The sequence below is a fragment of the Cygnus olor genome, chromosome 14 (assembly GCF_009769625.2).
Source record: "Cygnus olor isolate bCygOlo1 chromosome 14, bCygOlo1.pri.v2, whole genome shotgun sequence".
NCBI classification, from domain to species: Eukaryota; Metazoa; Chordata; class Aves; order Anseriformes; family Anatidae; genus Cygnus; species Cygnus olor.
Window position 1 is genome coordinate 13221292 of NC_049182.1, and position 16310 is coordinate 13237601.

General features: G+C 56.0%; 2 protein-coding genes across 6 annotated transcripts in view; both read left to right on the plus strand.

Moving 5' to 3' along the window:
- Positions 1-16310, plus strand: part of SIL1 (SIL1 nucleotide exchange factor) — a 93941-nt gene that overhangs the window by 6219 nt on the left and 71412 nt on the right. The gene's annotated exons all lie outside the window — the stretch shown is intronic.
- LOC121077700 lies at positions 3058-8627 on the plus strand. Its single transcript, XM_040573114.1, has 2 exons — positions 3058-5647; positions 6681-8627. The coding sequence occupies exons 1-2, from the start codon at positions 5460-5462 to the stop codon at positions 7405-7407; spliced, it is 915 nt and encodes a 304-aa protein (XP_040429048.1). The 5' UTR covers positions 3058-5459; the 3' UTR covers positions 7408-8627.

The window sequence follows — 16310 nt, forward strand, 5'->3', positions numbered from 1 at the left end:
AACTTTTTGCCTCTAAATAATAGATTCAGCATGCTGGTAGCTCAGCAGGGCCACCGGGAATTCGGCTGTCTGTTGCTGATCCCCAGCACGGGCAGCAGCTGTGAATCTTTTATCATGTTCCTGTAAAATGGATCCAGGTGTGTCCTCGCAAGGTTTCCTTTTCTCTTTCTTGTAGGCTGATGCTTTCTGCTTCTCACGAAAGCGAGCGTTGCGAGCTGGGCAGCTGCAGCCCCCTTTCCTTGGGGTTGATGCCGGTGAGGGCTCGGCCATCCTCGTGTTTGGGAAGGTTTGCCTTCGGGCTGGGGCTTGTCTCTACCCGGTGTATCGCCGTGGAAATAGGAGCTGCCCGCACAGCCTCTCCCAGGCGTGTGTGAAAGAGGACACAGGCGTGGGCTACCCTTGTTCAAAGAAAATGATTTCTCAGAGTAAATAATTTGCCAAAGAACCCTTGGTATCGCCACAAATGCTATTAAGGAAAAGACAGACCTTGGGTCTCCTCAAGCCTGAGCTGTGAGGCTCATGCAATATTCACTTGCTGCTTTGCTTCACGAGCGTCGGGCGGTGCTGCTGTGACCGGCGCTGACTCGTTAACCTGCCTGTGCTTTTACCCCAAGAAACCAAAGCTCCCTTTGTTTGTCTGCTCCACGTAAACGTTAGCACTGTATTTCTCACGCTGCGTGCCACGAGAGCGCTGTCGTGCACCCCTTTTATCAGTCTGTTGAGATTCCCTGTCCCTGCTGGTCTGAATCCTCTGGCCTGGTTTCCAAAGGACACAAAGGCGCGTGCTTGCATTGCCTTCCTCTCTCTCACTCTTCCCGCTCCCTCCCGGTGTTTTCCAGCACTCGCCAGCTTCAGGCCGCCCAGGAGTTCTCAGAGAAGCAGAGTTCCTCCCGGTTTGCCCCGGGCGTCCTCCCCTGGGACAGAGGCTGTGTGGATTCACCTCCCGCAGGCGCCAGAAACCTGGATGGGAGAAGGAACAGGCCCCGTGTGCCTGCTGAGGGCGGGAAGGCACCGGCAGGAGCTCGCCCTGGTGCCCTGCTGGGGAATGCTGGCTGTGCACGCTGTCCCCTTGTGGGAGAGGGTTTGGCGTAAGGGACCGCGTGTTAAGCCAGTGTGCGGGGCTAGATCTTCCCAGTCACGTTGAACGTGTTCTCTGGTTGCTCTTCTCTTGCTTTTCTGCTGTTTCCGTGCATTTTTGGCTCTCGGACTTCAGGCGTATCAGCCTGTGTGGGGAGCGTGTGACGGGTGCTGGGGGAGGACGTGAGGACGCCCTTCTCTTTCCACTGCTTCTGCTGTTGTCCTTCTTCCACTGCTCACTCTTCTGCTCCTTGCAGTTCTTGTGCTGGATCTCTCCTGCACACAGAAGAGCACAGGCACCTTCTGGGCTCGTCCGACTGTGCCGGCACACACCTAACCCCAAACGAGCTCGTGCAGGCCTCCCGGGGGCTCGGGGAGGCTGCCCTTCCTGCTCGCCGGGCGCCAGCACGCGCTTCCTTGCGTGGCGCCTGGTACGTGGAGAACCTTCTCGACAAGGTCCAGAGGAGCCTTCCGGCACCTCTCTGCCTCATCGCCTCCACATCTCATTTCAGTTTTCGTCTGTAAACATCTCTTTGCCCTTGCTAAACGCTCTGTCTCAATTTCTCTGCGAGAGGCTTGTTTAATTTGTAAATGTTTTAGGATGCTGTTTGAAGGATCCCATACAAAGCCGTATTTCAGTTACTGTAATGATCCACTAATGTGGGCATATTTCAAAGGCAGGCTAAGCAGCACTGTGGGGCTTAATCAAATTTTGTTTTTCAAGTAAGCATCAGTAGATAGACAGTAACAAATGGTGGACCATACAGCCCAAATTCACTCCGTTTCCTTTTCCAAGACTGTGAAGGTGAAAACGTGTAACCCCTAAAATGTACTTGGCCAGCTCGCGATTGCAGCCGTGGTGCAGCTACTTCTGTGGGAGTTTTTCCTTTGTAGTTGGAATTAGTTTTCTTGATCTCCTCCTGCCCACAAAATAAACTGTTACACTATGCAAAATTTCCAGCGGGAGCCTCGAGCGAATTAGATTCTGCTGGAACCTCTGGTCTTAAAAGGTTTTAAAAGCAGCGTTATTGCTTAATGCGTGATGGCTCGTGGAGATGTGTCCTTGGCAGGGTTAGCAGCTGAAGAGCCGGGCGCCAGGCTCTCGTTCCTTCGGTGGGAAGCAGCCGGCTGGGTACAGGCGGGGTTGGTGCATCTGCGTTGTTGCACCCATGTCAGGAATAAGCAAGTGGCTTTAGGGCACTCCTTTCCTTTTCTTCCAACGAGCGTGGAGCAATCAAGTTCAAAATGTGTGCGGGGAAGCTTGCGAAGTCTGCTCAACAGCAGCAGGAGGCTGTCGGAAATCATAGTGGCACTCGCAAGGGTGGCACTTTTGCAAGTTTTGTGGGGGGAAAGAAATTCACTGGTGATGCTGTAAATGAGTTCCTTTGTTTGGGTTTTTGCAGAGCATCGCTTTAGGAGAGGGCGAGCTTGCTGGCTGGAACATCTTTGAGTCCTAGCTGGTTTTCTGGTGGCTAGCGTGGTTTTTGTTCCCTTCATTGTTCAGAAAATTTTCCATTGTTTAAGAACACAATAGGAATTTGCTGAGGAAGTCAGTGCGGGTGCCCTGGAGCTCCTCAGCCATTTGATTTCTCTCTGAAATCTGCTCAAGTCAGAGAGCTGGAAATAAGTAAACTTTTCAGAGGAGGACCTGCTGTCCTCTGCTCAGAGCTGGGAGTTTGAGCCGTGGTAAGGGTTTCTACCTGAAGCCTCGCCTGCCTGCAGGTGCATCTCCAGCAGCAGGAGGGTGGCTGGCAGGAAACGGCAATCCTGTCCGAGTAAGGCTGGCAAGAGAGAGCTGTGCAGCTGATGCCAGTCCCTGTGGCTGGCGAGAAATCCTGGTACAGACAAAATGGTGCCTAAATATGACTTGTCAGGAGGCATCAGATGCTCTTTCAGTAAATTCTGGGAAAAAATGGCAGCTGAGGTTCGTGCTGGCGCTGCCAATACCAAGGGGAATGCCCTGTGCCTGCCTGCCTTGTACTTCCCACGTTCTTTGCTGTAGGCTTGCTGTTTTCTTTTTCCTTTTCTGACTTTTTGTTTATGTGCGGTGTCAGTCAGGGCCCTGTTGCAGGGTTTTGGGGCAGGCAGCTGCTTTTTGGTGACTGGCAGCAGTGTCTCCTACTTCTCTCATCCTTCCTTTAGATCTCCTGCCTTCCTCCTGTTCCCCCGCACTTTGATATAAGCTAACCTCCTTTGCGGATTAGAGAGCTTTCCATCCAAGAACCTCAGGCCTCCTGCAGACAAACTTTTCTGGGGCCAGTGTTCATCTTCTGCAGCAGGAGAGCTTTTCCTGGTTGCGATCCGTCTCAGGTGAGTGACACCACTTGAAGCCCGCTGCCATTTGGGATACGTGGAGCTGGTGGATGAGTCCTGGGCTGAGGATTTGCCTCTGCACAGAGCTGCAAGTGCTCAAGCCTGGCGTTTGCAGGGGCAGGGGGGTGGGATTTGGCTTTCCAGGCCGCTCCTGGGACCCTGAGCGGTTCGATGGCTGAAGTGGGAGCTCGCCAGGCTGTCCTCGGAGAGCTCGGGGATGGAGCTGCTGAGCCGGGAGCAACAGCGAAGACCTCTCACATTGATTTTGGCACCCGCTAATTAACTGTGCAACGGTGGTGGCAAAAATGCTGCAGGCAGGGCCAGCGAAGGGCAGACCTGTGGGGCTGATTTCCCCCCCCCCAACAGGGCCAGCGCTGGGGGCCGGGGCCTGGCCTTCGGTGGCTCTTGCAGGAGCGTGCAGCACGTGGGGCCCGCGAGGGCCTGGGCTGAGGGGAGGGCAGGGCGCGGGGAGCTGTGGTGGTGCTCGGGAGGGAACCCAAAAGGGTTCTAGGCCTGGTTTTTATGTCATTAGTTCGGTCTGTGTGAATTCACTTGTAGTTTGATTCTTTCAAGTATTCTCGTCTTATTTACTCTGCTTCTTATTTCCATCTCAGTTGTGTTTATTCTAGTGAAACAGCTTTTTTTTTTTCCTTAAAGGTGTTTTATTCAGGGAGCTGGCTTGTCCTGTGCTGACAGGAGACCCCTGGGCTTTTCTGAGCTGCCTGGGGGCTTTGCCAGCGCAGCCCTGGTAGAGCTGACGTTGCCTTGGTGGGCACCGCCTCCCGCAAGCAAATCAGCCCCGCGCCTGCTCCTGCCCTCTGCCTTGTTTAGCAGCTCCCCCTAACCCCACAGGGCAGGAGCAGAGATGATGCCGGCCCTTTGTGAGCGGCCAGGCGGGCAGGGCAGTGCTGCTCACGTTGAGGTTTGGCCAGGGAAGTAGAGCTGAAATCTCTGCTTTTGCTTGGAAGGTTTCAGGTCCAGGTTTTGGCTTTGTAATTGCGAGGTTACCCCCTCAGAAAGGCATCGGTGTGGCTCGCGGGGCCTCGTGCTGTGGCTGCAGGGAGAGCAGGTAAAGGGCAGGAGGGAGGAAAACACGGGAAGGAGATGAGGATGAGTGAGGGGTGGCGGAAGGAAGCTGAGGTGAAGGAGGGGGAGAGGCTGGCTGGGAGAGGAGCAGCGCTCGCTCCAATCCTGATGACCCACCGCAGGCTGGCAGCGCTCTGTGCTGTCAGGGCACGTCTGCAAGCGTCAGCCTTCGTGTTGGCTCCCTCGGATGGGCACGGTGCTGTGCCGCGGGGCGAGGAGCGTGAAGCTTCTGGGCTAGGAGGAGCTTCAGCCTAGAGCAGTAGCTGGAAGCCCAAGGCCTTTTTAGTAAGGGATGCCGCTGATGGCTGCCTCGCGGGAGGTGCTGCCCAGGACCGAGGCGTGTTAAAGATGAGGAGTGCTCTGCTCTCCGTGTCGCCTGGCTCTGGCGCCGGCCAGCTAGGTTTCTTGGAGTTTCCTTCGGAGTCTGGCAGCCTTCTGCTTCAGGGAGCACAGTGGTCTCGTAAGAGTTGATTTGAGCTGACACATGACAAATTGTTTCTGCTGGTGGGTACTCGAGGCGGGCTGTTAGCTGGCAGCCTTGGCTCTGCAGGCACCAGGGAAGCTGGGCACGGCGAGCCTGCCCTCCTCCTGCTCGAACACACCAGCAGAGGAGTGTTCTTGTGGGCCACCTCCCGTCCCAGCCTCCTTTTTGCTGGTTGAGTTGTGCTGTTTGCAGAGATTATTAATGGTGCTTATGTGCTTAAGACGCTCTTTGTGTTTGTCATTGTGCTCCGGCGTGCGGGGCAGAGCCTGCCTTTCTGGCTGCCACGAAGGACGCTCTGTTGGGTTGCTTTGCTTTTGGGCACCCTTTTAACTCTGCGGTAAGAAGTGGAATATTACTGTCCTCGGCAGAATTTAGTATCTAGTAGTGTTACCTAAAAAGTACACATCCCCTGTGAGATGCTGTAAATACGTTTTATCTCTTCTATTACCTCTGGTTTCCAGAATATGTCCCCTAAACATTTTAATCTTGTTTTCCAGGCATGTCTCAGGGTGAGGAATCGCTCCTATTTGCATCTTTGGGAGTAATTACTATGTTCATTAATTTTGTCTCATCCTTGCTGTCCATCTATTATTGCTTCCAAGAGAAAAAACCCTCTGTAAATCTCCGCTGGAACGGGGCTGACTGCTTGGTTACCAGGAGGGCCGTCCGTGCCTGCAACGGGTCTGGGTGAGAGCATCCCCGAGCCGTGCGTGTCGGCTCCTCCAGCGCCGCTGGGATGTTCTTGGCCCCTCCGAGCCCGCCAGATGCCCGGGCTGGCTCCGTGCTCCTGGCCCACGGGTGACAGGAGGCGGCAGGGCGGGCGGGACGGCTCTGGGTGGTCACGGCACGCTGGGAGCGCGGGGATGAGGTGGGAGGCTGGAGGTCAGGTCTGCTCAACCGCCCAGGCAGCGCTTTGCCTCCTGAAGTGCCTTGCCTGCAGTGCCCGGCTGCTGTTATGAAACGGATTAGGGAGGACAATGAGGGGAGCGTTCCTCAGCTGGCCCTCTTTTGTCTGGGGACTAAAAGCCAAATCGGAGGTTCTTGTGGCAGTGCTGTTTGCTTTGATCCTTTTTTGCTCTTTAAGTACAGACTCAAAGAGTTGGGGACTGGAGGCCACTTTAATTATTATTTCCTCCTGTATAGCAGAATAAACGTCCGTACTATTTGCTGCGTAAATGGCAGGGTCCTTGCCTTGCAAAAATCCTGCTGTCTGCCCCTGCTGCTGCAAACCCCCGTACGTGTGAGTAGCCCTGCCGGCCGGGTTCTGGGTGCACCGAGATTTCTCACTGCCTGGATCAGGGTCTGTGCCAAAGCGTGTCTTGATGTGTGACGTCTGTGGTCACTGGGAGTCACTGCGGAGGCTGTCATTGGAACAGCCTTGATCCAAATGGCAGCCTTATTTAGAATTTACGTAGAATTTCAGCCGCTCTAAAAGCTTTGGAGAACAATTTTTCCGTTGTGTGATAACTCTGCCTGCCGGAGGGGACGGAGGCAGCCCGTGGCCCTCGTGGGAGAAGCCCCCTCCGCACAAGTGTGACCTGCAGTGGAGTTCCCGTGTCCCCGCCTGACAGAGCGAGACGGGGCTGTGGCACTGCCAGAGCAGAGAGGAAGCTGCTCAGGATTCTCTCCTGTCAGAGCAGAGAGAAGGGTGCTGCACGTGCCTCTCTTCTCACAGCCTAACGGGTATTAACGCCCCCAAATCTGCTGTTAGCCCTTACAGCACGCAGGGAGATGCCGAGAGCCCTCGCTGGCTTCACAAGGAGCTGCTCAGCGAGGCTGGGGGACACTGGGCCGGAGCCGAGACGCCGCTCGTGGCTGAACCCCGTGGCTCTGAGGAGCAGCGGGTGCAGTTGCAGCGCTCGGTGGCAGTCTGTGGGCGTGGAGCAGCCCTACCGCGTGGAGGGCTTACTTCTTTGGGCGGCCCCCCACGCTTTGGTTTAACAAAGAAAAGAAAAATAATAATGGGGTGTGTGGAGAGGTCAAAGGGTCAAAGGCCGTGTCTGTGCCCTTGCTTGGCTCTCCCTGGGTGCCCGAGGCAGGGGCTGCTCTCCCTCCCCTTCCTGTCCCCTGGGACGTGCGCGGGGACCTGGTCTCTCTGTGACCCTGTGTTCTGCATGCCCGTGTCCCGGACTCGCAGCTCACGGGGCTGCACAGCGTGGTGCTGGCGCCTTCCCCGTGGCGAGAAGCCACACGGGCCCAGCAGCCCTTCAGCGTGGCGCCCGGCACGGCTCTATCTCGTAACCTCTGCTGGGATTCCTGAGCTGTGCAGAGGCAGACTCCCTAACTTGTCCCCGTGTCGCGGGGATTTAAGATTGAGCAGCTCTTTGAAGCCTCGGAGCAGCCTGTTCTGCGGTGACAAGGTGGAGATGAGCGCCGGCGTGGCTTTCCTTCCCCAAGGAGAAGGCTCTGTGGCACAGATCACAAGCGGCGGCTCTGCGGCTGTTTGAAGAGACCAGCAGGATCGCAGGGACTGGCTCTCTGCGCGGCATCAAAGCCCGCCCGTCTGAAGCGGAGATGCTCGGGAACTCGAACTCGGCATCCTTCATGTCTGGGCGGCAAAAGGCAAGGAGGTCTCTGAACCCGGAGTCACTCGGCGGATCAAAGCTCGGCGTGGCGGAGGCTGATGAGGCACAAGGCGAGGCTGCCCCGCGGAGGTCGCAGCCCGGGCGGGCGATCGGGGCTGTCGGGCAGCGGAGCCGGGCCCCGGGGGGATCCGTGCAACCTTCCCGGGTGCCGAGGGCTCGGGCCCGTGTCTGCCCCGAGAGCACCCGCGGGTGCGCCGGGCCCCGCAGCGCCCCAGCGATCGCTCCAGGCGTGTCCTGAAAGCGGAGCTGAACGGGCTGTGACAGCTGTGAGGCAGCGATAGCTATAATTAAAAGGATGCTGCACTGTCATATTTCCATCTTTTTTTTTTTTTCCCCTTGCACTGCTATAAGAAACACCTAAAATAGCTCTATCTGACAAGAGATTAGAGGAGGGAAGTATTTTTAAGTTGTGGACTCTTTGCAGTTGGCGGTGCTTTGTGTGCAGGCAGTTCTCTTGCTTCTTCCCTGATTTTTATTACGCTTGAAACAGTGCCCAAGGACAAATGAAGAACGGGGCATCTTGATCCTAGGTGTGGTGTCAGCACCAGTCTGTAAGCATCTCACAAGCAGAAAGGCGAAAAACCATCCCCCAAAGTAGAGGTGGCAGATGATGAAGTACAGGAGAGGGGAGGAATTATCTTCTCTTCTAGCTTCTCCTCTCTGTGCCGTTAGTTCCGCACTTGCAGTCTTTGGAGCTCTTTGCTATTTTAAATTTCCTTCAGAAAAAATTGCTTACCGCATGCTGCCTGCTGCTGGCTGCCCGTTTTCCTGCTTTGGCTTCAGAGGGTGGGAGCTCCTGCGCTTGGGGAGCACGAGGTGTTTTTTAACCTCGGTGGGAAATGCCTTGCTAGGAGCGTGGGAATCACGGGAGTCGCTCCTGGACTGATCGTACAGCGGCGCAGCGAGCGGGGTGTGCGGGGCAGCCGTGCGTGTGCTGGTGCGGGGGCTGTAGCACATCGCTGTGCAGGCTGGCACAGACACTGATGATATTCCTGTTAATTTTTTTAACCTCTTGAGTGAGTCTCTTTAAGGGGAGGCCGACGGCTGAAGAGGGGAAGGAGGCTTTTACTCAGTACGAGAGCCACAGGTGAGCAGCAACAACTTGGGAAGTGCAAAAGGCTGTTCCTGGAGAGGCTGGGGTCGCCTGCGCCCTGGCAGCTGCTCTGTGTGGTTTCCTTTGTGTTAAAGGGACCCAGTTCTCCAAGCTCGTTACCCCTTTGGGGGAGAGGGTAACAAAAATCCGCTGCACACTGGCAGATTCCCAGGTTAGTCCAAGCCGAGACACCCAGGGGCTGATGGAAGCGATAGGTGCAGCTAGGGGGGAAATAGCGCTTGATACGGAACCGTGCGTGGGGGCTGCAGCGAGGAGCAGGAGAAGGGAAGAGGCGCGGGCAGGAGGGGAGGCGGTGGGTTTGGGAGGACGGGGAGGGGGTGAGGCAGAGCGACGCCCTTCGGTGTGGCTGAGGTTTTGGAGAGGGTTTTGGCAGTGAGAGCTGCTCCCGCGTTCGTCTTCGGCAAGGCGTTTGTCCCCAAGGTCCCCGCGCGCCTCCCTCTCCAGGCACATCCGACGTCGGCGTAAATCTGAGCTCCTGCAGCCGTTAGCCCCGGCGCTCTGCTGAGCGAGGCCCTCGCGTGCGTGTGCAGGCGGGCGTAGAGCTGTCCCGTTGGGATGAAAGCATTGCTCCTCCATAAGAGGTGACAAATCCAGGCCTCTGGTTCTGCGTGCTGCACCCGGAGGCCAGCAGGAGCCCCTCTGTCATCGCCGCTAAGGAGCTGCGGGCCGGGCACAGGGACGCCGGCAGCCCTGCTCAGACTTCAGGCATCCAGAGAAGAAAGCTGCGCTCTCGCCCTCTGGAGAGCAGCATTTTCCACAAACGCTGAAGTTTCTGAAGGAATTTAGGAAGTAAAATTAATTAATAGACTAAGTGATGTTCGATGTTAAACGGCATGCGGTTGTTTGTATAAACAGTGTTATTTAAGTGACTAATTAGGCTTTGAATAATGCTCCGCAGGCCTGGTTAGGACTGTCGGTGCTGCTGATGTGTCTGCTGGGAATACCCAAAAGAGGGAGAAGGGCAGCGGCATCCTCCGCTCCCCCCCCCGCGCTCCCCCCGTCGTCTTCAGCAGCGCCAGGAGCAGCCTGGCCCGTGCCGAGGCGCGCTGGCTCCGGGTGCTGTGGTTGGGTAGACAGGGCAATATCTGTGGGTACAGCACAACGGGAGGAAAAATAGCAGCAGCAGGAAGAAACGTGAGGACTTGGAGGAGAAATGAAATAGCGAGGAGGCTTTCTGTGCAGTGGAGAAGCTTGGGCTGGGTGCAGCAGAGCAGAGAGGTGTTGAAGGGGGTTTGTCCCCCAGAAGTGCAGCACAGGGGGGACGATTCTTACAACAGGCAAATAGGAGATTTCTCTTGCCACCTTGGTCATCCCAGGCAGTCGTGGGACAGGAGGATTTGTGCCTTAGGACCCTGCTGCTCTGAGCCTGGTGTCTCCTGCGCTGGAGAAATCCCCTCTCTGCTCTCAGGGCAGTGCAGTGTTAGGTGGCATCACCTAAGGGTAGGCTGAGCAGGTAGCTGGTAAGTGTTATTCGTATTTATTGTTGTGTTTTGTTAATAGTGGCTGGAAAAATTGCATGGCACAACGGGAAGTGCCAGGCTGTGCACGCACGTGCTCCTGTTGTGCTGGCGCTTGTCCTCCCCGCACGGCTTCACTCGTGGGACCGCGTGGGACGAGCCGTGGGGTGCCAGCAGCAGCCGTCCCTCCGCAGGGCACGGCGTGGCACGGGGCTCGTCGCAGCCCCCAGCCCCTCTCGGCTGCTCTGCCATCATCTGCCCAAGTCAGGGGCTCAGCCGAGTGCCTGGGACGTGAGCTCCCCTACCAGGGAGAGAAAGCTGCGTACCCAAGTGACCGCATGCCTGATTTGTTGGCTCACTTTTAGCCTTTGGGACTCAAAATTTCTCTCTGTGCCGTGGTCCAAGTTCAGACCTTCTGCTGAAGGTCAGGGCAGGACCTGCTGGCTCAGGGCAGTCTGTGCCCGAGCAGCAGAGTTCCTGCTGTTATTTATTGGTGTAAGCGTAGAAGCGTGGCTGCCTCGCTGTGTGGGTTCTCTGTAGGCAGCAGATCTGGGAAGGTGTTCCCACTACTTCTTCCGTGCGTAGGAGTGCTTTCAACACACCACAGCGCAGTCCTGGTAGGAGTAAATGATGAGGAGCAAGCAAGAAGAATAAATGTTTTAGAAGTAATTTTCTGAGCAATATCAACAGGATGGTTTGTAGCGCAGTTGCGTGCCCTCCCTGCTGCAATCTGGCACGATACGAGGTGCCTTGCAGACAGGCTGTGCCTGCTGTCCTCTTTCACCCGTCTGCGAGGCTTTGTGCCGAGGTTGGCCCTCTGGCAGGGCTGGTGGCTCTCGGCAGCGGGGCTCTGTTGTTTTTACCAGCTAAAAGGAGCAGATTTTCTGTCCTTACTGAGACCCTTGTAATATCTCCGCTGTCCTAGCGAAGCCAGCTCTTGCAGACAGTCCCCTGGGCAGGTTTGCTGTGGGCACCAGGTTAGCAGCCCTGGCTTCTTGACCAAAGTCGACAGGTGAGCCTGTCTGTGACCACCTGGAACAGGCTGGGCTTTAGCGAGCTCCTTGAGCACGTGGAGCACAGCTTCGGGTTCCCTCAGGAAGGTTTCAACGGGGAGCGACGAGAAGTTCAGGCCTTGGTGCTGTGATGCCCAGGGCACCCTCTGACGAGGGAGGTTTTGTACCAATCCCAGCAGTGGTCCTGCAGAGGGAGAGGAGGAGGTTTGGTAGCTCCGTGTGGTTCACGCAGCATCTTGCTCTTCGCCTGGCATCTTCCTCCTGAGCTCCCCACGTGAAAACACGCTGCGGGTAGCCATCCCCAGGCAGGCATGTCCGGAAAGACTTCTGCTTTCTGAGGAGAGCCGTTGGGCTTCTAATACAGGCAAGTTGTCACCTTGTGGCTCCCGTCTCCAGATGAGATCCGAGAAATCCCGTGCTTAGTGCCAGAAGCCACAGTGCCGTGTCCATGCAATTGCAGGGCATGGGGAGCTGAGGTGGGTCTTCGGGACTGGGATCCGCTAAGCACGCGCACGGGTCTGTGGCCACCAAGACACAAACATTTCCAGGCTGGTTTGTCTTAGCCCGGTTATGAGAGGGTGGTTGGATCTGCAGAACTGCCCCGCTCCTCCGGTTGGTGTCAGAGGGCTGTGCAGGCCCGACTGTAAGGAAGGGGGACAAGGCCAACGGGGGACTTTGGGTGCTGGGCAGCAAACCGAGTGCCAAGTTAGAGATTTTACTGTAGCAGTGAACCTTAACGACCCAAACTCCTGTTTCAGAGCGAAACGTAAATGCTTTAAACATAAGCATACTAAGCAAAATGCAAACAGGTGAAACATGAGTGTACTAAACAAAAAGTAAACAGTTTACTAAAGCATATTAAAGCAGGGGTTTGAGCATGCCTGTCAGATTGACAAGGGATGGCACCTTCAATGATTACCGTCACCCGCTGATGGGTCGGGGAAGGTTGTGACCTCTCATATCCTCCTGCACCACGTGGGACCTCCCCTCCAGTGGGCAGCACCCCTGGCCCAGCCCGCGGGAGCTACCCCGAGCTCGAGGTGGGCAGCTGCTGTGCCAGGCTCGCTGCTTTGGGGCGCCTGCCCGACCGACTGCCGCAAGAGCAGCTGCGGGTTCCTGGGAGGCTGCAGGTCTGTGGGTAGCGGCCTGCTGGATCCTCTGGCCGTACCCTGAGGAGGACCTCGTCTACACCGTTCACGAGCGACTGAGTAGGTCGGCACAACGGTGTCACCTGTGAGCAGTCCTCTGATAGTTCCAAGGAGCGCTGTGTGGTAAATCACAGGTTTCTTTGTGCGAGTTGTCACGGGAGAGTCCTGTTGGGCTGCTGTCCCATGGCAGCCCTGAGGAAAGGAGCGTCTCGACACATGCACGATGCTGGCAAAACGTGCCTCCCGGTCTCTCCTTCTCGGCTGTGTTCCACATCACGTAGCATGTCACGCTGCCCTCGCCTCCGGGTGCCAGCCCTGCTGACGTGACGTGGTGTTTGCAGCGGGATCCTCTGCCTTGACACTGACTGGAGCATCTGCTGTCCTGTGTGCATGTCTGCAGCCAGACATGCCCAGTCACACAGCGATCTTTAAAACAATTTTCTTAACTGTTCCTGGCAGTCAAACTGGCTTGAACCAAAGAGGCTGTGAGTGCTCGGAGGTCTTCGTGTCACCGGTTCAGCTGAAGCCTGCTTGGGGTGTGTTCGTCAATGCCTTTCATCGTCTGGTGGCTCTCCAGTGCTGCCTTATGCTCAGCGAGGGAAGCTTTATGAATAATTTCTGCTCATAGGCACACAAAGTGCTATCGGTGCTTTCGTCCTCATCGGCCATCTCAGCGAAGGCTGGCTGCGTGGGTACTGTGCCTGAACTAGTAAATTTTCAGGCAATTTCACAGGGCTTACAATTCCCATGCTGCTCCCTTGATCCCTAGATGAGAACAAGGATTAGCTTATTGTTATTGCTTCCTCTTGGCCATAAAACAGAGCATGGCGAGGGCTGGGGAGCTCGCTGGGATGTTTGTCTGCTCTTACGAAGCAGCTGATCAGAATTCAGATGAGGCTTCGGGTAGATTTATTGGAGTGACACCGTGCGCGCAGTGCACGCTTTGAGTTAGGACATGAAAGAGTGGTGCGTTCCCAGCAGCAGAAGGCATTAATGAAATATGGTCCTGGTACCGACTCCTTTGAACTGTCACCTATGACTACAGCAGCTGCATTCGCGGGGCTGTGCAGCACGTACTGATGTGCAGCTAGCGAAATCAGGGAAATGTCTCCACTAACAGGGAGCAGCGCGGGGGTGCTGAGGTTTCTGCAGCCGCTGGTGCGAGGGGCTTTTGAAGCCACGGGGCACAGCAGAGCCACGGCACGAGGGCATCGCCGCTTTGGTGGGGGCCTGCTGCCAGGAACTGAGGCTTCTTCGAGCCTGACGCTTTGCGCTCCCGCAATTACCCGGCTTTCTTGGACAAAAAGAGGAGGATTGGAAAAAAACCCGTCCAGCTCCGCGCAAGGGGAACGTGCATTGCTGGCCGTGCTGCTGAGGCTGTGGTGCCGACTGGCTGCAGCCGGACGTGGGTGCTGTGACCCCAAATCGACGCCCTCACATCAGTGCAAGCGCTCCCCGTGCAGGTGGGGTCACGGTTACCGTTCCTGCTGCTTTACACCCTGCAGGGTCGCTTCCAAAACTGCTTTGTGTGATCGCAGTGCTCCGTTTGGAAGTCCTCTCGCACCGTCTGCGTGCGTCTGTCTTGTAACGAGATGTCAGCCTGCGCGGGCTTCTCTCCAGGAGCTTCAAACCCCCGTGTTTCACATGTTAGCTCCTCCTGCCTACCTGGGACCCAGGCAAACTGCTAATTGTTGTGCAGATGTCATGTTCCAGGCAGGCATGAGGTTGTAGGCTTTAAAGAGGCTGTGCTGTCACTTGCTACCAGCCTCCTCGGTACACGTGAGCTCTATTTTTACGGGAGCGTGCGCTTTCTTTCAGCCACTGCTTTGTTGAATTTCTTTTTCTTCTTTTCTCTTCTTGTTTCCAGACTTGCAGGTAAAGTTTTGGGGATATGTCTATTTTTCACTATCCCAGTTTTGCCTCTTATTTTGGCTAAAAGAGAACAACCTCTTGCCTGTGTAAAAATAAGTTGTTTCTTCCGAGATGAGCTGAGGGGGGACTGTTTGTCTTGGTCAGTCTGTGTTAGAGGTCGGGGCTGGCGTTAGCCAGAAGGGCTCGCAGACCTGCTGGGAGCAGACGGAGTTTGAGCCCACGGGTACGGATCTGGGGTTTCCAGCTCAGGAGCCCGGGTCTCAGTCTGTAGCCTTGTGTTTGGCAGTGTCCTCAGTGAGAAATGGGGACTTCGGCTACAGGTTGGTTTTGGCTGCCATCAGAAAATGGAGAGCTTCGCTTCCGCTCTGTAGCCTAAGAAGGGGCCTGTGGGTCCTTCCTGTGGCTGGTTTGTTGCCTCTTCAGAAATGAGGAGGACGTCGAAGGAGGCCCAAGATCCACCTAAAAAGCAATTATACTCGTTCGTGGGGGGGATTAAAAAAGTTCCATTGAGGGCTGTTGAGGTCTGAGATAGAAACTGCTGTTCAGAGATACCTGGGGTCAGGAATTTAGGCAGCCGCAGAGGCGCGCCAGCTGTACTGCTGCGTGTTTGCCTCACTCCCCTGCTTCTCCTCAACGCCCACCGCTGACCGGTGCGATGCGGGGTTCTGCCTTTTTAAATTCCCTTCTGTTTTTGGCAAAAGAAAAAAAAAAAAACAAGAAGAGGGAAGAAATAACATAATGGAGTGAGGAGAAAAGATAGTAAAGGGGGGAAGGAGACGACTCCGTTCCCTCTTTGTTCCTGAGGTCCTTTCGGGGGAGGAGAGGCTCTTTGCAGGCAGGAGCTGGCTTTGGGTGCAGCTGCGATCCCCCGGGGTCCTCGGTTCCTGCCTGCAGTGGGCCGGGTGCTGTGGCGCAGCTGTGCAGGTGACGGTGTTGGTGTCGGGGTGGTGTCGCTGCTGAGCCTCTTCTGCTTGCCCTGATCTTTGGGAGAGGGCGGGAGATGGGCTTCTCCGTGCGCATCGCGCTCTGCCCGCTGGCTCTCAGGCGGGACCGGGCTTTCTCCCCTCTGGTCCGCGGTGAAGCGGCGCTGGGCTGGTGAACCTTGGGGCTGACCCTGCGGAGCTGTTGGTGCAGGGGTTTGTCAGCTCTGCTCCGGAGACAGCAGTGCCACCAGCAGGAACCAGAGCTTGCTGCCTGGAGGTAGAGGATGAGCCTGGGGGCCTGTTTGGGATCCTGGCTGCCATCGCAGGAGCTTTCACGGGGCCGGCTTCTCGCAGGTGCGGTTCAGGCTAAGGCCCTTCTGGCACCAGGGAGGCTTGGCCGAAGAAAAGACGGATGGATTTGGCAGCAAATATCGTGACAGTTCCACTTACAGCATGTTTTCTGTTGTGTGGAAGTAGAAGGTGGTTGGATGCATGAAGGAAGGAAGGAATGAAGCCTGCGATGTGATGTGCCGTCCTGATGGACAACAGGGGAAGGAAGATATCTGGGACTCGGCGTGTATGGGAGGAAATTCTTTAAAACCTGGGTAGGAGTAGGAGCAGACTTGATGGAGGGATGAGTAATGAAGGAGTGTTTGAACGGAACTAATCAGTCCCATCTTCTTTCAAAAGACCTCATTTAGTTTAATTTAGCAGCGTGTAAATTTAGAGCCAATCAAAGGAAATACTTCTCCAGCCTGCGTGCTGGCAGGCAGCTCGGCTCCTACCCCGGCGTGAGTAAAAGCGAGCCGAACGCCGCCGATGGCTGCGAGCCTCGTGCTGGGGTCAGCGTGAGCGTGGTTACACATGGAGCGGGTAAATACACCCCCAGCTCCCTCCTAAGGTGGCTGGTGGCCGCAGGAGCAGGGCCTTTCCTTCCTTCCCCCCGCTCTCCCCCTGTGTATTTCCAACGTGTGTTCTGTATTTGGGGGTACCGAGGACCGCGCCGTGCTCCTCTGCCAGCTGGGCAGGGTCGGCCAGCGCTCGGAGGAGGCGGGGGAAGGCTCGTGCTGCAGAGCTGCTGAGTAAATCTTGTTCACCTCTGCAAAATGGTGTTTTCCTCCAGCAAAGCATTTAGATGAATGCCTGATAGTTTGATGGCTTATGGTTTTGTTTAATTTGAATTAACGCAGCTATTTTTCGTGCTTTAAATGAGGCACACGCATGGAAAACTGTGGCAG

Bases quoted from the DNA above. Each gene is read 5' to 3' on its own strand.
- LOC121077700 (XM_040573114.1), top strand. From the start codon at position 5,460: ATGTCTCAGGGTGAGGAATCGCTCCTATTTGCATCTTTGGGAGTAATT. The intron at 5,648-6,680 runs GTGAGAGCATCC...TAGCCCTTACAG, and splicing joins CGTGCCTGCAACGGGTCTGG to CACGCAGGGAGATGCCGAGA.